Consider the following 23,007-nt stretch of genomic DNA (forward strand, 5'->3'; position numbering starts at 1 on the left):
TCTTCCTGGACTACCCCCGGATCGGGAGATAGAATTTGCCATTGATTTAGCTCCCGACACGGCACCAGTATCAAAGGCCCCGTATCGTTTGGCCCCCGTCGAAATGAAAGAGTTAGCTGATCAACTACAAGATCTATTGGATAAAGGAATGATTAGACCGAGCGTGTCCCCGTGGGGTGCACCCGTATTATTTGTGAAGAAGAAGGACGACAGCATGAGACTGTGTATCGATTATCGAGAGCTGAACAAGCTGACCATTAAGAACAAGTACCCATTTCAAAGAATAAATGACCTCTTTGACCAACTAAAGGATGCAACGTGTTTTTCTAAGATTGACCTTAGGACAGGTTATCACCAACTTAAGATCAAATCGGAAGATATACCTAAGACTGCATTTCGTACTAGGTACGGACATTATGAGTTCCTAGTTATGTCATTTGGTTTGACTAACGCGCCCGCGGCTTTCATGGATCTGATGAACAGAGTCTTATGGAAAGAAAAATTATATGCCAAATTCTCAAAGTTTGAATTTTGGTTGAAAGAAGTTCAGTTTTTGGGTCATGTGATTAGTAAAGAAGAAATTCTCGTAAACTCTGCAAAGATAGAAGCTGTCACTAATTGGGAACAACCAACCACGCCCACCGAGGTAAGAAGCTTTATTGGACTGGCCGGGTATTATCGAAGGTTTGTAAAGGATTTCGCCAAGATAGCAGGCCCATTGACTAGACTTACTCGGGAAACAGAAAAGTTTGTTTGGACAGAAAAATGTGAGGAGAGTTTCCAAGAAGTGAAGAAAAGGTTGGTATCGGCCCCAATGCTGGCCCTACCAGACGATAAAGGGAACTTTGTGATTTATAGTGATGTGTCCCATAAGGGTTTGGGATGTGTGTTGATGTAGCACGGTAAGGTGATTGCCTATGCATCCAGGAAATTAAAGGAATATGAAGTGAGGTACCCCACCCATGACTTAGAATTAGCCGCCATAGTGTTTGCCCTTAAGATGTGGAGACATTACCTATATGGAGAAAAGTGTGAGATTTATACTGACCACAAGAGTCCTAAATATATCTTCACCCAGAAGGAGCTAAACATGAGGCAGAGAAGGTGGTTAGAATTGAATAAGGACTACGACTGTGAAATTCTTTATCACCCGGGGAAGGCCAATGTGGTGGCCGGTGCCCTTAGTCGTAAGGAAAGATTGAAAAGGATCACCACATTAGAGGATTTGATCAGAGAATTTGAAAAGTTAGAGATTGAGGTCAAGGTCGCTGAGCCAGGGACCAAAGGCTTGTATGAGATGGTTATGTAACCGGAGCTACTGGAAAAGATTAGGCGATGCCAAGAAATAGTGTTGAGGGAGAACAAGGAACTGGTAAGCGGAGAGGAGGCCAAGTGTGAACCAGAAGAGAAGGGAATTAGGAGGCATGCCTACAGGATATGGGTCCCTAACGTCCAAGAATTAAAGGATGAAATTTTACGTGAAGGACACAGCTCTAGATATACGGTCCATCAAGGGAGCACCAAAATGTACCAAGATTTGAAGGAGTACTACTGGTGGCCTAACATGAAGAAGGATGTAGCGGAGTGGGTCAGTAAGTGTATGACCTGTCAGAGAGTAAAGGCAGAACACCAGCGACCAAGCGGACCCTTACAACCCTTAGAAATTCCGATGTGGAAATGAGAGCAGATAGCTATGGATTTTGTGGTAGGATTACCCCGAACTAAGACTAACCGTGATGCAATATGGGTAATTGTACACTGACTAACCAAGTCAGCGCACTTTCTTCCAATCAAGGAAACCTACACCATGGATAGATTAGCGGAGCTATACATTAATGAAATTGTGGTAAGACATGGAGTGCCAGTAGTATCGTATCTGACCGAGATCCCCGATTCAACTCCAGATTTTGGAGGAGCTTTCAGGAATGCCTAGGAACCAAACTAAACATGAGCACTGCTTACCATCCGCAAATAGATGGACAAAGTGAGTGAACTATTCGGACATTGGAGGACATGCTGAGAATGTGTGTAATTGATTTTAAGGGTTCTTGGGATGAACACATATCTTTGATAGAGTTTGCCTATAATAACAGTTATCATGCGAGTATCGGAATGCCCCCATACGAGGCATTATATGGCCGAAGGTGCTATTCGCCCTTGTATTGGGATGAAGTTGGTGAGAGAAAGTTACTAGGTCCCGATTGGTGCAAAGGACAAGGGACATAGTTCAATTAGTCAGAGGACGCCTAGCAGCAGCCCAAGACCGATAACGTAAATACGCCGATCTGGAACGGAAGGACAGAGAGTATGAAGTGGGTGACCAGGTATTTCTGAAAGTGTGACCATGGAAAGGATTGATGAGATTTGGGAAGATGGGGAAGTTGAGCCCCCGTTATATTGGACCTTTCGAAATTCTAAGACGGATAGGACCCGTGGCATACGAGTTAACTTTACCTCCAAATCTTCAACAGGTTCATAATGTTTTTCATGTATCAATGTTGAGGAAGTATAATGCGGATTCCAAACGTATAGTGGAGCATGAGCAAGTAGACCTTCAACCAGATATGTCCTATATTGAGCAGCCAGTCGAAATCATGGACCGAAAAGAGCAAGTACTCCGGAACAAGAGTGTCAATCTAGTCAGAGTCTTATGGAGGCATCACAATGTCGAGGAGTCGACTTGGGAATTAGAGAGTCACATGCAAGAAAAGTACCCCCATCTATTTGTGGATTGATTCCGGGACGGAATCCTTTTAAGGGGGGGAGATTGTAAGAACCCTAATTTTTGTAATATTTTAAAACTTCAGTGAATAGTAACTGGAACTAATTATGTAATACGTATGGAGTTCATCACAAATATGAATAGTGGAATTTTGGAAATCCGAGATCATATTCTTGTTTATCGAGGAAAATAAGTGAATGTAAAAGCCGTCGGAATTTGAAGATTCACGATTATACTACATGTTTTCGTATCCGTAAGGAATGGCTTAGAACCGGGAATACTATGTGGAATAAACATTATATCAAGGTGTTTTCAATGATCAAGAGAAAGGAATAGAATTGGTTAAAGGATTATAAGCGATAAAAGAATTCACTACGAAATGAAATGTTATGCGAGTAAACTATCGGAATGGAACGACAATCGCGTGTACGATAAATAATCGAATGAGAAATTAGTTCCATGCAAGTTGGCCATGCAAAACCAAGCTAACTAGTAGTTAGGAGATGTAACTATGGAAGTAGATGCTAACTAGAATAGTTAGTGGAATAGTAAGTGAATTGTAAGTGGGAGACAAGGAAGTACAAGGCCGTACCTCCTCATTTCTACTCATCTAAATTGTCAACCAAGCCTTTTTTTTGCTGATTATTATGCCCATATATACATACTATCAAGCACATCTTATACACTCCCACACTTTAACAAAAAATCAAGCCAAACCCCCCCATCCCTCTCTTGCTCTCGGCTGCTTCATGCAGAAAAGAGGAAGAATCCTCTTCTTCACTTCACTTCTCCATCCTTCCCTCTATTAAAAATTCTATAAAAATTCACCAAGCTTCCTTACATCCTAGTAAAGGTATGTCTATGATTTCATGGCCAAATTCTTAATGTTTTGTGAGAAACAAATTCTTGAAGTTCAAGAACTTTATGGACTATTTTGACTAACATGGTTTCTTGGTTTTGTTTCTTAAGGATCTAGCCCTTCTAAGTGTTTTTCAAGCAAACCAAGCCCTAATCATCTTATTACTAACCCTCCTAGTGCTCAAGAAGGCATAACTTCCAACTCTTTAAAGTTTTAAGGGTGGGTTTAAGAGTTATTTATGATGTAGTATAAAGATCCAAAAGTTTGTGTATGTGTGAGGTTGTGTTGCTCATATTCTTGCTAAGTACTTGAGTTTTTGAGTTGTGATGCTTGTATGTGATGCTAGATAAAGTATATAAGGTGTATGTGGGTGGATCTTGAGAAGTAAAAAGTGTTGTGTTGGTCATAAGTAGTGATTGTGTCAAGAACAAGTAATAAAAATTGAATATGGAGCCTATCGCACTTGGTCTGCCTTCTGCAGTATATTCGGCCATTTAAATATTTGAAAATTGTGAGTCACTGGCCATGAATGGGTAGATCTTGATTTTTAGTTTTTGTACATGTGTGGATCGTCACGAGGGGATTTACGGTTTAGGAGTTATGACCGTTTTAATGTAGAGCGTTCATACGAAAAGCCAACTGCACATAGGCCACTTGCATGATGATTTTGAAAGGCTAAAAATGATTTCGGAATGTTGGAAAAATCATGATAATTAAATAATGCAGCAAGGAAGACTGTCCAAAAATAATTTTAAGGATATATTAATTTTTCGATTTTATAAAAATGTTTTAGTGAAGCGAATCGATAATAGCGTACTAACTAAGATCGTTGGTTGTTGATTTTAGATCGCCAACAAAAGCCCCGAGACCATACCACTCCTAGCACTCGAGGCAAGTTTACGAAACCCTATCACAAATTATCCATGCTATATATACTGTTGTGATATTGATGCCATGATCTACAGTTTGAAAATATATGCTTGTCTGTGATATCAATACATTCAAATTATGCGTTTTATACGTGTATGAGAAATTGAAAAGTAATTTTAATATAATACAAGATAGTGGGAGTCGGAGATATTTTAAATCGATTTAATTCCGGAACGAGCCGGACGCGAAAGATTTCTATTTCAATAAACAAGTACTTTCGCGTAACATACATATTAAGCGAACGATTGAGATTTGATTTATAGCTATAAGAGATAATCGAATATTCACTCAAGGGATATTCTATTTGATTATTTATTTATAAGTAATACCTAAAGAGTTACTAAAATATCCGGAAAATACTTAAAGGGATATTGAAAAGTTTTTAAATCAATTCACTCTATCTAAAACGTATGTAACCATTCGATGGATAATTATAAGATGTCAAATCCTGTCTTAAATATTTAATTAAGATTTTTATCAATTCATTGAACCTTATTGAGAAACATTTAGTACTTAAGGTTTTATCAATTCATTAAACCCTTCTTAAAAATATTATGAGACCGTAAATATTTAATATTCCGTACTTCTAAAAAAACATTTAAAAATAGACATAGTTCCCAAGGATACCTTCTAAATTATTCAAAATTCTCGGAAGAGATCAATCATCTGAAACTTATCAAAACCTTAGGGAACTTAGTCTAGAAGTATAAGGATTTTGCTTCCTCGCTCAATGAAAAACAAGTGAACAATATATGTAAAACTCTACTACAGTTAAGGGTTTGAAAATGAATTTAAATTCAAAACTCCGACAACTCCCAAGGATCAATTGAGTTAAAAGTGATGAATAAATCATCTTATTTAAAGGTCAACTCAGAGCGATCTATTCATTCGATAAAGGATTTTGTGTAAATGATATATTTGTTTTGGGACTGGAATGTGGCCTGCCCGGTACGGAGAGGTATCGGGTAGTGACCAGGCGCGGAGTGGCGCAGTATACAGTGATATGGTCTCTGTGACCATTGACTTTCGGACTTGCACGGAAAATGGGCAACCATCGTGTAATGTCTTGATAAGACCAAAGGCGGCTAGGTTTGTATTCCTTCTACTAGTAGAGAAAATTTCGTATTCGGCTGATCACCGGTACATGGTTTATTCCAGTATAGTCCCTTTCCTCCACTTTGGATAAATTGTTGTGAAACCTACAGCAGAAGGCCGATAAGGCTGAGTTTTAAATAAGGATGTTGATGTATATAATCACATCCATTTGAGAATCTTGGTTCAAGCATCATATTGAGATTTTGAGATGAAATGAGTACGAGTATAAACTGATTAAACTGATACATTTAAAGTTGAGTTTATCATAAAATTGACAAGCATATAAACTTTTAGAAACCTTGTATATACAATGTTTAATGGTTGTTTTTCCCTAAATGATCATATTTAAATAATGGATATCTATATCTTGTTGAGCGTTAGTGCTCACTCTTGCTATTATAAATATCATATCATAATAGATTACCAGCATGGCCCGAACCAGGACGACTGCCCGCAAGCGGGTAGGGGACGCACGTGAGTACCGTAGACTGTCCGTCCGCCAGCCGCCTCAGGTAGACGAGTAGAGATAGTTTCCTTTTGAGTACTTGAACCAAGACTAGTTGTGACCCGAGCCAGTATCATGTAGAGCTGTTCTCGGCGTTCACCCTTTTGGGATAATTTCCTTCAGTCTGTAATAACTTTAATACTTTAACGTTAATTTAGTAATGTTTCTGAGCCTATAACCTGTGTGTGTGTGTGAGTTTGGTTAAAAGGTCGAGTAATGATGTGAAAAGAGGATTAATTATTTATTAGAGAATATTAAGTGATCGTAACAACCCGAATTCCCGACCTTGAAATTGGGGGTGTTACAATATGGCTCAGGCCCCGTTGCTAACCAAGCCAGCTTCGAATGAAGTTTTATACTTATACTTGGCCGTTTCAGAGAGTGCCTTGAGCGCTGTATTGGTTAAGGAGGAACTAAAAATCCAGAAACCCATGTACTATGTCGGTAAAATTCTGCATGGAGCTGAGTTGAATTATTCAACTATTGAGAAGTTTGCTTTAGCTTTGGTAATGGCTTCAAGAAAGTTGCGCCCTTACTTCCAGGCTCATAAGATTGAGGTGCTAACAAATTAACCCCTGAGAAATATCATTCATAGTCCCAAGGCTAGTGGGAGGTTGATTAAGTGGGCAATAGAGCTGGGAGAATTCGATATCAAGTATAAGTCATGAACGGCAATAAAAGCCCAAGCATTGGCTGACTTCGTAGATGAATGTACCATACACAACCAAGAAGTCGGGGGGGGGGGAGGAGGATACCATACCTCAAGAAAAGGAAGTTGATAAGGGGGACAAGGAACATGATGATAAAGAGAAAGAATATTGGGTTCTCTATTTTGATGGAGCATCAAAAACAAATTCTAGTGGAGCAGGTTTGGTTTTATGAAGCCCTGATGGGTTCTTGATTGAGTATGCCATGAAGTTAGACTTCTCAACCACAAATAATGAGGCAGAATATGAAGCTCTGATAGATGGCCTCGGCCTAGCAGGGACACTGAGAGTCAAGAACTTGAAGGTCTGTGGAGACTCGAAGTTGGTTATATCCCAGGTGAAGGGAGAGTTTGAGGTAAGGGATGATACAATGGCTAAATATGTCCGCCTAGTAAGGGCTGTGATGACCCAATTCGATGAATGCCATGTTGAGCACATTTCAGGGGAGGAAAATGCTAAGGCAGATGCTTATCAAAGTGTGCTTCATTCGAAATAGAGGAAAGTTCTGGAAGTGTATACTTCCACATTCTGAAGACACGGAGCATTGATGTTAAGCTTGTAGCTCCTATAGGTCTGGGGACGTCTAGGACAGATCCCGTTAAGACTCATATTCAAACCGGTTGGTTTCCTAATGATGCTACTGAAGCACGGAAGTTGGTTGTTCGAGCATTAAGATACTCCTTGATAGATGGGATTTTGTATAAAAGATCTTATGTAGTTCCTTACCTAAGATGTCTCAGGCCCGATGAGGCACGCTTGGCTCTTGAAGAAGTGCATGAAGGTATCTGTGGGCAACACTTGGGGGGCAGGGCCCTAGCTCATAAGATAACCCGTTTAGGCTTATATTGGCCAGAAATGATGGCTGGTGCCAACGAATATGTGAAAAAGTGTGACCGCTGTCAGAAGCATGCATCTGTCGTTAGACAACCCCCGAGATACTGACCTCCATCAACTCGCCCATCCCCTTTGCTATATGGGGAATGGATATACTAGGGCCTTTCCCCATGGCCACGGCACAAAGGAAGTTCCTGATTGTAGCCATTAATTATTTTACTAAGTGGATTGAAGCCAAACCTTTGGCCAAAATCATAACTAAGCAGGTTGCACAATTCCTGTGGGAAAATATCATGTGCTGGTATGGAATTCCCCGCATCCTAGTCACTGATAATGGAACACAATTCAATAATGAGGAATTCAAGAAATATTGTAAGGAGAATGAAATTGAGTTGCGATTCACCTCTATGGCTCACCCGCAAGCCAATGGGTAAGCGCAAGTGGCGAATCGAATAATCCTGGATGGACTAAAGAAGAGGATCGAGAAGTCAAGGAATAACTGGGTGGATGAAATACTCCCAATACTATGGCCTTTTGGACTACCTGTAGAGTCACAACTGGAGCAACTCCCTTCATGTTAGCATATGGGGAAGAAGTAGTTGTTCCTGTAGAGATATCACATTCCTCCCCTAGGATTCAAGCTTTCAATGCTGAGGAAAATGAGGAAGGGCAAAGGTTAGCCTTGGATCTAATTGATGAAGTGCGAGATGAGGCACATGCAAAGATAGTGGAATATCAGAAAAAGGCTTCATTCTACTACAACCTAAGGGTTAAAGAAAGGTTCTTCAAACAGGGTGAATTAGTCTTAAGGAAGGTGGAAGCTTCTGGTGTAGGGTAGAAAGGGAAGCTTGCCCCAAATTGGGAAGGGTCATACAAGGTCAAGAGTGTTCAAGGTGGAGGAACCTACAAGCTTGAAACTATGTATGGTTTTGAAGTCCCGAGAACTTGGCATACACAAAACCTGAAGATTTACTATGTGTGAAATGGTTGAGCACGATTCTCACTTGTCAAGATGACAAGTAGGTTGAAAAGCACCTTGAAGCTTTACTTGCTTAGGATTTACATATTTTAGTTTTGTTTTGAGGTTTATTAAGACTAGTGTAAGGGATGAATCCCAACAATTTGTGAAATTCAGAAAGTTTTCAAAATATGTTTTGAATTCCAGAAACAAAAAAAGTAAACTAAGTGTATGAGATGAAAGCATAAAGTTCGATAAATAAAAGAAGTTCAAATAAATAATACAAAGTCTGATAAATAAAGTGTCAAAGACAAGATAAAATAGATAAGCCACGCAGGGCTGGAAAAGCTCTAAGGAGCAGATGTGCCCTCGGCATCCACATCATCATCTCCTCCGCTCTCACTGGAAGTCTCTGTCGTTTCGGAGGAGAAAGAGCTATCATCCTCAGCAGGCCTGGAAGACGACTCGGGAGGAGGAAGAAGCGGGTCCTGAGGGATACGATCCGAGACAACCACTCGGGTACGAAACCTCTGCAGTAAAGCCTCGTCATCAGGATATACATAGTCCGCCGGGTTAATATCAGGACAGGCCTCGTTCACGGTCCCAAGGGCCGTGTCCCAGCCAGTCCTAAAAACCCTAGGGAAGACTGAATCATCTCTCACCCTTATGGACTGGGTAAACTCCTCCGAGTCTAAATAGTTGTCAATCGCCTTATCTTTCTCCGCCCTTAGCACCACCAGCTCAGCGTTGGACTCTCCGAGCTCCTCCTCCTTATGCTTCAGCTTCCGCTCCAAAGCGACGTATTTCTTCTACTGCCTCCTGAGGGCATTATCAGCTTTGTCAGAGGCCCTCTTCCATAATTCAGCTTGCCTCACAGCGCCTTGGAAGTAGGCGTTAGACTGAAATGAAAGAATAAACAAAAGTGTAAGGCAAGTGAATGCTACAAGTAAGAAAGAAAAATTTCAAGAAATAATCATACCGATGCTAAGGACTGAGCTCCCATGAGCTTTATCCTCTCCAAGTAAGGAGTAGCCACCACATCGGTGAAGTCCTTGGGAGTTACGCCATGGTAAGACCAATCCCAGGCGTGCTTCGTGGATCCAACCACGGTATCCCCTCGGCGGAATCCCCAGAGAGGCTGAAAGGCGCCCGTAGCAGCAGAGACAGGAGCAACAGTAGTGATAGGGGCACTGTGGCCCTCAGCTCCCTCAGTCGGAACCTCCACCATGGGCTCCTTATGCTTCCATAGGAAGCTAGGCTCCGTAGCCTTTTCTCGAGTATCCAGGCCCGCAAGACGAGCCTTCTTCATCATGGTAGTCTCCTCAATGAGAGGCACATTATCCTCGTTGATCTCCTTAGCAGCTGCAAAACAAGAGAAAAAACAAAATAAGTGGTGTCAATAATGCATGAAACAAAATAAAAATGAGAAGGGAAGAAAAATACCCTGTTGAGAAACAGAGGATAGCCCCACGTGGATGAGGGAGAACTCCTCTAAAAGAGTCCAGCTGATAGTGGCACTGTCATCCCGAGTAAGCTCATCATAAATGATAGTTTCCTCGGGGGTTAAGTGAATGGATTTGAGGCTACCATCACTAACCTTCCCGAAGGAAGATCTGAAGAGGGTGCCCCAATCACCATTTTCCCACCTTAACCCGACAAAACTATTCCTCCAATTTTGGTTATTGTCGGGAATGGAGGCGCTGTTAAAAATGTGCTTACACTTGGGCCTTTGTTTAACGTAGACCCAACAACAATTACCAGAAGAACTGTTGTAATAGTGAAAAACCTTCTTAAAAACAACTACAGATAAGGAAAAACCTCCCCGAAGACAACAAACCATGAAATATAAAATATTCCTCCAGGCATTTGGAGGAAGCTGACAGGGGTTTATTTTCAAATCAGCTAGGAGGTGAGGAATAAAGGGGTGAAAAGGAAACCTAAGCCCAGCATCAAGGGCATCTGTGTAAAAAAAAAGAGTATCTGGTTTCCAGTGGCAGGTACGGTCGCCACCAGAAACTGGAACTAGCCTAAGGGGAGGACGAACATTGTAACGTGCATTTAACTTATCATAATCTATATTGTGCCATGTGTTACAATGATTAAAAGAGTCGAAATGTGCAGTGTAAGGATATTCGTCCCCCTAGTATTAATCATATCTATCAAAGACATGTAAGAAGAACGAATTTTGACATCTTTACTTCGTTTTGAAGTCGAGGCAATCTTGGCCGCTCTCTCAGCACCTTTGTCTGCCATTAATGGAGGATGAAGAAAACCTTGAAACCTTGGATGGAAGGAAGGAGGCCGGAAAAGGCTTGGAAACGGTCGGAAAGCTCTTGGAGAAAGAAGAATGTTGAGAGTGTCGAGAGAAGAGGAAGGTGTTTGAGAAATGAGTGAAGTGAGAAGTGTGAGGAGGTAACACCCCCCGTCCACTCTTATATAGGCAAAAGAAGGGCAAATTGGGCCTAAAAAGCCCATTCAGGTACAAAAAATGGAGAATTCTGGAAATTTCTAGAAGATTTTGGAAAAATCCAAGTAAAGCCTAGAAACAGATAGAAGATTCTAGAAAAATCTAGAGTTTGGGCTTAAAAAGAAGGCCCAACCCAAATTTTATTGGGCCTGTAAGTAACTCAAGCCCAGATAAGGGCCCATGACAGAAAATACCAATTTTATGAATACAACAAGCCCACAGATTGGGCCCAAGTTCATATACTCAACTCAAGCCTATGGGGTGGCCCAAAGGGAAGGAAAGCCCAATTGTTTGAAAGGCCCAGCAAAGGGGCAAGTTAGAAAATAAGGAACCAAGCCTCATTGGGCCTTGAAATAATAAAATGGCCCAATAAGGGATAAACCCGGAAAAGGGCCCAGTTAAATTAAAAAATGGGCACAAGATAAAAAGCCCAGGAAGATAGGGACAAAAAATTGATTTTCTGACCTAATCGACCAGGACTAATATTATGTTCTTGGTCGAATGATCTAGGTCAAAATGACCTTCGACCAGGACAAAAAGGAGGGCATAATTCGGTCAAAACATACATCCTGACCAAAAATTCCTCCTCGAGAACAAAAGAAAAATATTTAAAATTCCTGTTCCATTCGACCAGAATCTCATAATAATTCCCGGTCGAAATCTTTGAGGTCAAAAAGCTTCGACTAGGGTAAATTGAGGGTTTAATTCGGTCAAAAGAAAGTTCCCGCTCAAAAAAAATAGGGAGAAAATCCTGGCCAAAATTCGACCAGGATTCCTGCTCGAAACCTTCCTCCTCGAAACCCTATCGACCAGGGTAGACAGATGGTTAATTCGACCAGTCGAACAAGATTCCTGGTCGAACCAGGTATTAAAAAAAAGAAAGAGAAAAAGAAAAAAGAGAAAAGAAGAAAAAATGAGGGAAGAAAAATCCTGAAAAAATAAGAAAGTCAAGGAAATTCCTTAATATATTTTCTGAAAATGTAAATATTTTCAGAAAATGAGGAATAAATCCAGAAAATTAAGGATAAATCCCAGAATTAAGGGAAAAATCCAGAAAATTAAGGATAAATCCCAGAATTAAGGGAAAAATCCAGAAAATTGAGGATAAATCCCAGAATTAAGGGAAAATCCATAAAATTAAGGATAAATCCCAGAATTAAGGGAAAAAACCAGAAAATTAAGGATAAATCCCAGAATTAAGGGAAAAATCTAGAAAATTAAGGAAAAATCCCAAAATTCAGGGAAAATTCCTGGAAATTAAGATAATTCCTAAATAATAGGGATAAAAGCAAATCATTGTAAATGTGTAGGTCGCTCCACACTTTACGCAAAAACGATATCCTGTAATGGAACAAATGAACTTAACTTCTGTGAAACCTAGTCACTATTTCCCAAAAGTTGGGGGGCAAATGATAGGGAATAAATAAATCATGATTACGTAATTAATGTTGCATTAATTACACATGACTTGAGCCACGAAGCCCAATAAGAAGATGTATGACATTCAAACCAAAAAGGTTAACAGATTGATCATGCCTGATGGACCAGATCAGGCCTGATGGAACAAAGAAGGCCCACAACCCTGAATATTTAGTTAATTTCATAATTAATTAAGTAAGGGAGAAAACAGCTGTCAATATGAGTCCTAATAGTGACATGAATCCTTGTAGATCAGCCCTCAAAGGATCTAATTGAATAAGGGATCAACTTCCTACTTCCTAGGACTCCAAAGTCCATTCTGATTCTGAGACTTGCCCACCAAGCCTCCTAACCCTAGTCCAATTCAAGGACTCCCAACATCTATATAAGGGGCCTCACCCCACAAATCAGAACTACGTTTTTTGACTTGATCATTGGCAATCAGCAAGGTACGTAGGCATCTTGTTAAGGCAGATTGAGTCAAGAAACATAAGAGCAGTCAAATCGAGTCTCAAAGCTCACGTTCCTTAGTAATAGATACATCAATTATTATACCTTAGTTTTTGATACATAACAGTGAGCGTCTCGACAGAGCTTTTGCTACAACAACTTGGTGGCATAAATTCCCGCTTTGTAAGCTCTCTGTCATCCATACAGTAGTATCTGATCATGATACTATTTTGTTAGAGTTATGTAGTGTGGCGTGTTCAAGGAAATAATTTTGATTCAAATTTGAAAATACTTGGCTTAAAGAGCCAAATTTTCAAACGGAGGTGTCTGATTATTGGAAGATGTTGCCTGCTACTCATCTTTTTCCTAAGTTGTTATCTGTTACGTCATTCATGGTTAAATGGGGTCATAATTTTTTTCACAAGTTTTGTGACAAAGTGAAAATGTAAAAGAAAATAATTTATGGTCTGGTCAATAGAGTTGATGCACAGGGAATTGCTAAGTATTTTGAGGAAAAAGAAAAGTTAAACGAGTTATTGTTACACGAAGAAGTCTATTGGAAGCAGTTTTTCCACGTTTCAGCATCATCAAGAAAGAAGGTAAATCATATTTCTTATCTAAAGAATGATGAAGGAGAAATTGTAGAGGACCATGAGGTTATTTGCAGGATGGTTAAAGAGTACTATGTGAATGTTTTTGCAAGTCCGAGAAATAAAAGAATGAATCACAGTTTTAATGAGAAGGCAGTGGTAAGTAATGAGCATAATGCAAGTCTTGTGGCTGAACTTATATATGAGGAATTTGAAGTTGATGTCAAATAAATGCACCAAGATAAATCTTCTGGGCAGACGGGCTAAACCCCGCTTTCTTTCAACACTTATGGGGTGTAATGGGAAAAGATGTTTTCTAGTGTTGTAAAAGTTGGCTTCAAGATTGCTCTTTTCCAGCTGAATTAAACAACACCAACTTAGGGCTTATCCCGAAGAAAGAAAATGTAGAGAGGATGTCAGATTTTCGCTCCATTGCTCTTTGCAATATTTTATATAAAATTCTTGGGAAAGTCCTCGCTAACCGTTTGAAGATTTTTCTTTCTGACATTATAGCTGAAAATCAATCAGCTTTTGGGTCGGGGCTAAATATTACTGATAATGTTCTGTTAGCATTTGAAGTCATACACTTTATGAAACGGAAAAATTATGGTCAAGATGGTGAAGTAGCTCTCAAACTGGACATTAGCAAGGCTTACGACCGAGTTAGCTGAAAGTTTTTGAAATATCATATGATTCCAAAGTCACTTTGTCTAAAAATAGAGAGGTTAATGAATGGTTACTGGTGGAGTTCAAATGGAGATGTGAAAAAGGAATGAAGTGGCTGGCATGGGATAGAATGGGAATGGCAAAAAGCAAAGGGGGTCTTGGTTTTCGCAATCTTCATAGTTTTAACATTACTTTGTTGGGAAAACATTGCTGGAATTTCATTAATAATCCCACATCGCTAGTAGCAAGAGTTTTCAAAGCCCGTTATTATACTGATACACATATTCTCCAAGCCACAAGAGGAGGGGGGATCGAGTTTTATCTGGTCTGGTATTTGGGAAGTTAATGAGGCATTGTGTAAGGGGTATAGGTGGGTGTTGATTGATAGTAAGAAGATAAATATTCATAAGGATCCATGGTTGTGGGAAAAACATGATTTTTGCGTTGATGACTACGTTGTGAATAGTAGTAGTAATGAGAAGGGTTGTCACTACTTCCGTCCAAATACCAAAGAGTGGGACGAGGAGAAAGTCTGAAAGACGTTTTGCAATTATGATGTTACTGCTATTCTGGAAACAAGGATTCCTCAGATTCAAAAGATAGACAGGTTAACATGGGTTTCGTCAAATGATGGAATTTATTCTGTCAAAAGTGGATACCATTTCTGGCACTCAGTGAACTTGTCTAATCCTCAGGTTCCTCATTCGAGGAGATGGAGTAGATTGTGGCGCTTAAACATACCTCATAAAATCAAAATCTTCCTATGGAGGTTTTGCAGGAATACCATTCCAGTGCGAGATTTGATAAGATACAGGGGCATCATTATTCCTACTATTTGTCCGTTATGTAACTTTGAGGGTGATGGCCAAAAATAGCTTTTTTTAGAAGTTGTAACAAGAATACCACTTTTTGGAGTTTATGGCCAAAAATACCCTTCTAATACGCATTTTAGAAATGGTTAAATCTATTACACATCTGAAAAATGGGTATTACATAAAAAAAATTAAAAAAATTAAAAAAAGAGAGCAGAACATGTGATACGCATGTCACAAATGTGTAGCACCATAATCAAATGGGTGCGTATCTCATTTTTATTTATTTTTCAACTTTTTTTAATACGAATTACCCATTTTTAAAATGCGTATTAGTAATACCCAACTGAAAAATGTGTATTAGACGGGTATTTTTGGTCAAAATTTTAAAAAGAGGTATTTTTGTCACAAACTCTAAAAAAAGAGGTATTTTTGTCATTTTTTCTAACTTTGATGTAGAACACTTGGTGCATGTTTTCTTTGAATGCAATTTTTCTACCAGGCAGAAGGTGGGCATGAGGTTTGACATGAGGGAAGAGGAATCTGCTGTGACATGGTTATTAAATAAGCTTGCATCGGACACTCATGACAACATTGTTAAAATTGCTGCAGTCATGGGGGGATATGGTTTACAAGGAATAAGAAAGTCTGGGATGATAAGTTGGTTACTGTAGAGGTATAAATGGATTGGAGTTTAAAACATATTATGGATTGGAGGGAAGCAAGGAAAAAATTAAATCCAATTCGGGCCTCAACTGGGAATAATGGAGACAGAGAAGCGATTAAGTGGACAACTCCTGTGGAGGGTTGTCTTAAACTCAACGTTGATGCTTCTGTTTTTACTAGTGCAAGCTCGTTTACTGTAGGTATGGTTCTTCGTGATCACAATGGTCAATTTTTTAGAGATAATAATCTGAGAATTGTAGGCAGGGTGTCAGTTTTCGAAGCTGAAGCAGTGGGAGTTCAAGAAACACTCTTGTGGTTAAATGAAGTCCCTTCTCAACCACTGACTATTGAGACTGATTCATTACTGGTAGTGAACGCATTGCAGAAGGGAGAATCAGTGACTATTGAGACTGATTCATTACTGGTAGTGAACGCATTACAGAAGGATACACAGTATCAGCATAAAATGGGGAACATCCTGGAGGCTTGTAGGTTAGTTCTCAGTGAAAGGAGTTTTATTCAAGTAGTTCATATTAAAAAGTTAGCTAACAAGGCTGCCCATCTCATGGCCAAGGCTCCTTGTTGGCTCAACAACTATATGTTTTCCTGGGCAAAGTGTGTTGGAGACTATCTTGATGAATGTTCTCACCATTAATAAAAGCTCTTTTTTTTCAAAAAAAAAGTATGGATATCCGTTGATAGTTACAAAATCAGTTAATTAAATATACTAAGGTCTTTTGGTAAATTATAATCAAACTTACAACATATTCCTAAGATCCACCTAAAATACATGTAACAAAATAATAAACATATTTTCTGTAAAATAATGATGAGATCTTTATACAAAAAAGTAGTTATTTTTGAATATTTGATATTTACAGATTTTTAAGTGTTTCATAAACTTATTAATAATTAATAATGAAAACGCTTATAACATTTCAATATTGATTTTTTGGAAGAATATTTAAAGGAATCTTAATGAAATTTTAGTACTTTAAAATAATGTATGATTTTTTTAATATTTAATGAGAAAAGTGGGAACATGTAAGAAGATTTCATTTTAATTGTTTTTAAATCATTTGATGAAATTTAAATAAAACAAAAATATTTTAAAATGTTGTAATATTTTTTTGTCAAGTATCATAGTGATATTCTTTAAATATTTAAGTGAGAAGACTAGACCAAGAACTAAGATTAATATTTTTGATTTTGATCATTCTCTTAAGTATTTGATATGTGTTTTTAGTAAAAAAAATTCTCTAAAATGTTTAGTTTTAAAGAATTGAGGTAAAATTTTAAAAATTTAATAAACATATATTTCAACAAAAATACTTAATGGAATCTTATTATACAAAGTGAACCTTAAGAAAACTTTGTAATTTGAAATATTTGATATTTATAGAATTTTTTAAGTGTTTCATAAAATCATTAATAATCGAAAATAAAAACACTTAAATGATTCTTATATGTTTGTTAAAAATGACTCATGTATATTGTATCAAATAATTAAAATATTTTTATTTAACTAGAGAATCTCGTCTAGTTTTATAAATTATTTGTTTATAAAGTTAATAAAATAACTAATTAATATATATTATAATGAAACACAAAAGTGAATTTAAATAATACACATGTAAAAAAATAATAAATATATTTTTCAATAAAATACTTAAGAGAACCTTATACAAAAGAATATTTCATAAAATCTTCTAATTTTGAATATTTGATATTTACAAATGTTTATTAAGTGTTTACTAAACTTATTAATAATTGATAATGAAAACGATTATAGTAATTTAAATTTTTATTTTTTGGAAAAATACTTAATAGAATTTTAATAAAAAATTTATATTTCAAAGTAATTTTTTTAAGTTGTTAATTAGAAACGATGAACACCAATATGTGGAGATTTTATTATATTTTTTTTGAAATCATTTAATGAAATCTTAGTAAAATTTATAATATATCAGAATGTCGTAATATTTGTTTGTGTCAAATATCATATCTATATTCTTAAAAAAATGACGTTAACTTAGCAAAAAAAAAATTGACGTTAGAAGACAAAAAGAAGAATCGAGATTAATGTTTTAGATTTTGCATATTCTCTTAGATATATGGTATTATATATTACAAAGATTTTATTAAGTGTTTGTAATAAAAGAATTTCTAAAATGTTTTACATTTACGCAGATTTTTAAAATATTTGACATTTAGAGAATTTTTTAATTGTAACATAAAATTATTAATAATCAACTAAGAAAATACTTAAAAGAATCTTATATGATGGTTAAAAATGACTTAGACACATTGTATCATATAATTAATATTTTTTTTATCAAAATAATTAAGAGAATAACGGTATTGTTTTATAAATTATTTTTTTACAAATGTAATTAATTACCTAATTAATATATTCTATAATGAAGCACATAAGCGAATCAATAAAACATATATAAAAAATTAACATATTTTTAATTAAAATACTTAAGAGAACATTATATAAAAAAAATACTTAGAAAATATTGTAATTTGAAGATTTGAAAATAACAAAATTTTTTAATATATCATAAACTTATTAAATATTGATAATAAAAATTGCTTAAAGTCATTCCAAATTCATGTTTTAGAAAAATACATAATAAAATCTTAATAAATTAGTATTTCAGAATAATGTATGATTTTTTTTAATAATTAATGAGAAAAGTTGGAACACCATTAGGAAATTTTATTGCAATTTTTTTAAATCATGTAATGAAATCTTAGTAAAATATCAATATTTTAAAACGTTGTAATATTTCTTTTTATAAAACATAAGATATATGTTCTTAAAATATTTAAGTTAGAAGACAAAAAGCGGAAAGACTAATTTTTGGGATTCTTAAATATTTGGTATTATGAGAGTAAGTTCCAGGGGTCGCGCATTGGCCCTGAATATCACATTTTTGAAAAAAAATGCCCAAAATCTCATGCGCGCATAGAATGAGCGTTTTTATCACAGAGAAATGCATTTAGTTTTTGCGTTTAGCATTTCTAAATAAAATCGCATTTTTTCTTTGCGTCTCCTACAAAGTTAAAGTTAAACTTAAATCAGTTAAGGACATAAACGCATATAAAATTTAGGTTAGACCAAAAACGCATTTAGTATATGTGTTAGAGTGCAAAAGTATTTTTTTATTTAATGATATAAACGAACTTAAAACATGCGTTGTTTGAAAACACATTTTGGTATATCTTTTCAGCAGAATACTCAGCAGGGCTAAATTGATCAATTTCCATAAACGCATATATTTTTAACGTTTATCTGTGATAGTTTGGGCCTACTTTTTTAGCTTGTGATGTTTTGGGACTTTTTAATTGGAAATGTGAGAATTAAGGCCTTTTTTCAGGGGGTCAGGGAACTATCCTGAGATAATATAAAAATAAGCCCATCTTCGGTGGAAACACAAGGGCACAAGATCAAAATACGCTTGGTCACATACTTCAAGTGAGTGAAGTACAAGAACCTGGAATGTACCTGGGCATGCCAATGAGTGTGGGAAAACGAAGGGCTCAATGTTCCATTTTTTAACAGATGAAGTTAAGAAGAGGTTGCAGAACTGGGGCAATAAAACGATATCAAAGGGCCGGTAAACATATGCTATTGAAAACGGCTGCTCAATATGTGCCTAATTTTTGGATGAATCTGTTTCTGATTCCTAATGAAGTCTGTGAGAGTATTGAAGTTCTAATGAATGGTTTTTTGTGGGGGGGGGGGATACGGGCAAGAAAACAGAGGGATCGGGTGGAAAACTTGGGATAAATTATGTGTAGCAAAAGAAGCTGGTGGATTAGGATTCACAGAGCTTAAAAAGTTTAATATCTTCGTGCTTTCTAAGCAAAGGTGGCGCTTACTTAATAATGACAATCTATTAGTCACTTCGTGTATGAAGGCTAAATATTTTCCTTTGTGGTGATTTTTTAACAGCAAAACTGGGGTGAAATCTCAGTTATATGTGGAGGAGTATTTTAGCTGCACCGGAAGTAGTGAGGAAAAGGTGTAGGAAACGAATTGGTGATGGTAATGAAACTATGTAAGGTTCCATGGCTTTCATATACAGAGAATTGCTTTATGACTACGGAAATGTCCCTTCAACTAGAAGGGAGTAAAGTGTGTTTGTTACCACCAGTGCTAGTAGTACAGCGGTCAAAGTTAGTTATATGAATTCAGTATATTCTTCCAGTAGTAAGGCTATATAATGTAACAGATGAGGACTAAGTTTGTATGACAGTTTATTAATACAAGTTTATCTCTCTCTCTCTTTCTCTCAAATGTATCATGAATATGCAGTTTGACATGGTATCAGAGCTGTGTTAGCTCCATCTTCCGCATCTCATCTTCGATTTTACGTTTGCTAGTATGTGCGTATCTCGTTGATTACATACATTTCTGTATCAGTTCATCAAATATATTGTGTCAATTCATCAAATACATCAAATACATTACAATCACAGTATCGATTCATCATTTTTCTTCACCAGTTCATCTCTAATGATGTATTCATATGCGGCGGCAACTGTTGGTGTTGGTACTGGTTCCCACACCACTTCTTCATCTACCTCTACTATAATTGATGCTAATCATCCCTATTTTCTTCAAAGCTCGGACAATCCAGGTACTCCTCTTGTTAATCAAGTTCTGACTGAGCACAACTATCACCAATGGAGTAGGTCTATCTCTATTGCGCTATCTGCTAAACTAAAATTAGGTCTGATTGATGGATCTGTTCTTAAACCTACTGATGCAACACAAATTGCACTATGGAACCGATGTAATGATATGGTTGTGTCATGGTTATTAAATTCTATCTCTACTGAAATTCGCAATAGCGTTGCTTATCTTGCTACGGCGAAACAAATTTGGGATGATCTTGCTACTCGCTTTGCTCAGACTAATATGCCCCGCATCTTTCAATTACGCAAAGAGTTAGCATCAATTACTCAGGGGAATATGTCTATCACCTCTTACTTTACTAAGTTCAAGACTCTTGTGGCTGAGATTGATAATCTTGCTCCTATACCTAAGTGTGTTTGTACTGCGAATACATGTAATTGTAACAATAGGCATAAATTGGAGCAATATGAAGAAATGATAAAACTGAGTCAGTTCTTGATGGGGCTGGGAGATCAATTTACTGCCATACGAGGTCAACTTTTACTTATGCATCCTGTTCCATCTCTCAATCAAGCCTTCTCACTATTGCTACAAGAAGAATCACAACGAGAATTCGCTGCTGGGACTTATACACCTATAACTGAGACTATGGCGATGAATGTCAAGTACAATTCAGAGTTTAAGCCAAAGACTGGTGTTCCTCCTTCTGTTGCTAGAAAATCCACTACTAATGGATCTCTTGAGTGTGATTACTGTCATAATTCAGGACATAACAGAGACAAGTGCTTTTGTCTTCATGGTTATCCTGAGTGGCACCGTTTATATGGAAAGCCTAAGCCTAAACCAAGGAAATTGAATTCTTCTAGTCTCAGACATGTTGCAACAAATGTGAGGGTCTCTCCTGCTTCAAACACCAATGATGTTCCAGCTTCACATACCTTGTCAAATGAGGCTTCTACTACTGGTTTTACTGATATGCAGTGTCAACAATTGGCAAAAATGATTCAAGAGAGTATCAAGCAGTCTCAGTCTTGGTCTTCTAGTTCCACTGCTGCTCAGCTTTCTGGTATGTCACATTCTACTGCTTTATGTAGCTCTAGTACCATTAGTGCCCATTCCTCAGATAAAAACAATCCATTAATATCTCATGACTGGATCTTAGACTCTGGGGCTACTAATCATATAACTTTCAATAGTGCTCTACTTAGTGATGCTACTTCTCTCCAATCTGTGTTGCATCTGCCCAACAATACAACTGTTCCTATCACTCATATAGGAACTGTTCATTTATCTTCATCACTTACATTGCTCAAAGTACTTTGTGTACCCACTTTTCATTGTAATCTCATTTCTATTTCTCAATTATCCACTCAATTATCCTGCCCCATTACATTCACTAAGAACCGTTGTGTTCTGCAGGACCCTATCTTGAAGAGGGAGAAAGAGATTGGTAGAATGCAAGCTGGTCTCTATACTTTCCAAATCTCTGATCTCTCTTCACAGTCATCCTCAGACAACCAAACTTTTAATTCTACAATTTCTTGTAATCTGAATCATTGTAATACCATTACTTGTAATGACACGACTCTGTTATGGCATATTAGAATGGGTCATCCCTCTATTGACATTCTGAACAAACTTTCATTTTCCAATAAAGTCTCTAGTCCTTGGCCTCATTGTGATGTATGTCATTTTTCAAAACAACATAGATTACCATTCCCTAATAGTGATTCTCATAGTAATCACATTTTTGATATTATACATGTCGATGTATGGGGACCTTATAAACAAGTCACTCATAGTAAGTGTTCTTATTTTTTGACTGTTGTTGATGACTTCTCTAGAGCCACATGGGTATTCTTATTTGCTCATAAATCTCAAGTTCCTAGTCTGCTTAAAAATTTTATGGCATATGTTAAGAACCAATTCAACACCTCTGTCAAAATATTACGATCTGATAATGGCACGGAGTTTACTAATCATGATATTACCTCCTTTCTGGCTTCTCATGGTGTTCTTCATCAAACAAGTTGTGTCAAAACTCCTCAACAAAATGGCCGAGCTGAACGTAAACACCAACACTTACTTAACATTGCTCGAGCTCTCAAGTTTCAATCTCATTTACCCAACTCTTTTTGGGGAGATTTCATTTTAACAGCTGCTCATTTAGTTAATCTCCTCCCATCTCAGCCTCTTCAATTCAAAACACCTTTTGAGCTGTTATACACCAAACCTCCCTGTTATGATCATTTGAGGTCATTTGGTTGTTTATGTTATGCTACTAATATCTATTCCTCTGCTGATAAACTTAGTTCTCGATCTATAAAAGGTGTTTTTTTAGGATACCCTTTTGGTACTAAAGGTTATAGAATTCTAGATCTTGATACTAAAAAATGTTTTATATCAAGAGATGTATACTTTGTTGAGCATGTATATCGCTTCATCACTGAACTTAGTAAATCTACACCTCTTTTTCCTGAGTTACCTTTTTCTACTGATGATACTATTGCTCCATCCACTCTGTCTATGTCTCCCACTACTACTTCTGAGAATATTGATAATTCCTTCACTTCTTCTCCTGAAACTTCCTTCACCTCTCCACCTGCTCCTCCTACTATCATCACCAGACCTGTTAGATCAAAACAAATTCCGGTCAAATACAAAGACTATGTAGGA

The 23,007-nt window shown here is 37.1% G+C and overlaps 1 protein-coding gene across 1 annotated transcript; it reads left to right on the forward strand.

Annotated features, from left to right (window-relative positions):
- Positions 1-19,537: 19,537 nt before the first annotated feature.
- On the forward strand, positions 19,538-22,607 carry LOC141675013 (uncharacterized). Its single transcript, XM_074481719.1, has 2 exons — positions 19,538-21,397; positions 21,751-22,607. Exons 1-2 carry the CDS (start codon positions 20,209-20,211, stop codon positions 21,783-21,785), a joined length of 1,224 nt encoding a protein of 407 aa, XP_074337820.1. The 5' UTR covers positions 19,538-20,208; the 3' UTR covers positions 21,786-22,607.
- Positions 22,608-23,007: the final 400 nt, after the last annotated feature.

Source organism: Apium graveolens, chromosome 7, assembly GCF_009905375.1.
Source record: "Apium graveolens cultivar Ventura chromosome 7, ASM990537v1, whole genome shotgun sequence".
Lineage (NCBI taxonomy): Eukaryota > Viridiplantae > Streptophyta > Magnoliopsida > Apiales > Apiaceae > Apium > Apium graveolens.

Excerpts from the sequence above, each read along its gene's own strand:
- LOC141675013 (XM_074481719.1), top strand. The coding sequence starts at position 20,209 with ATGATGTATTCATATGCGGCGGCAACTGTTGGTGTTGGTACTGGTTCC. Across the intron at positions 21,398-21,750 it reads CACTGCTGCTCAGCTTTCTG|GACCCTATCTTGAAGAGGGA; the intron begins GTATGTCACATT and ends TGTGTTCTGCAG.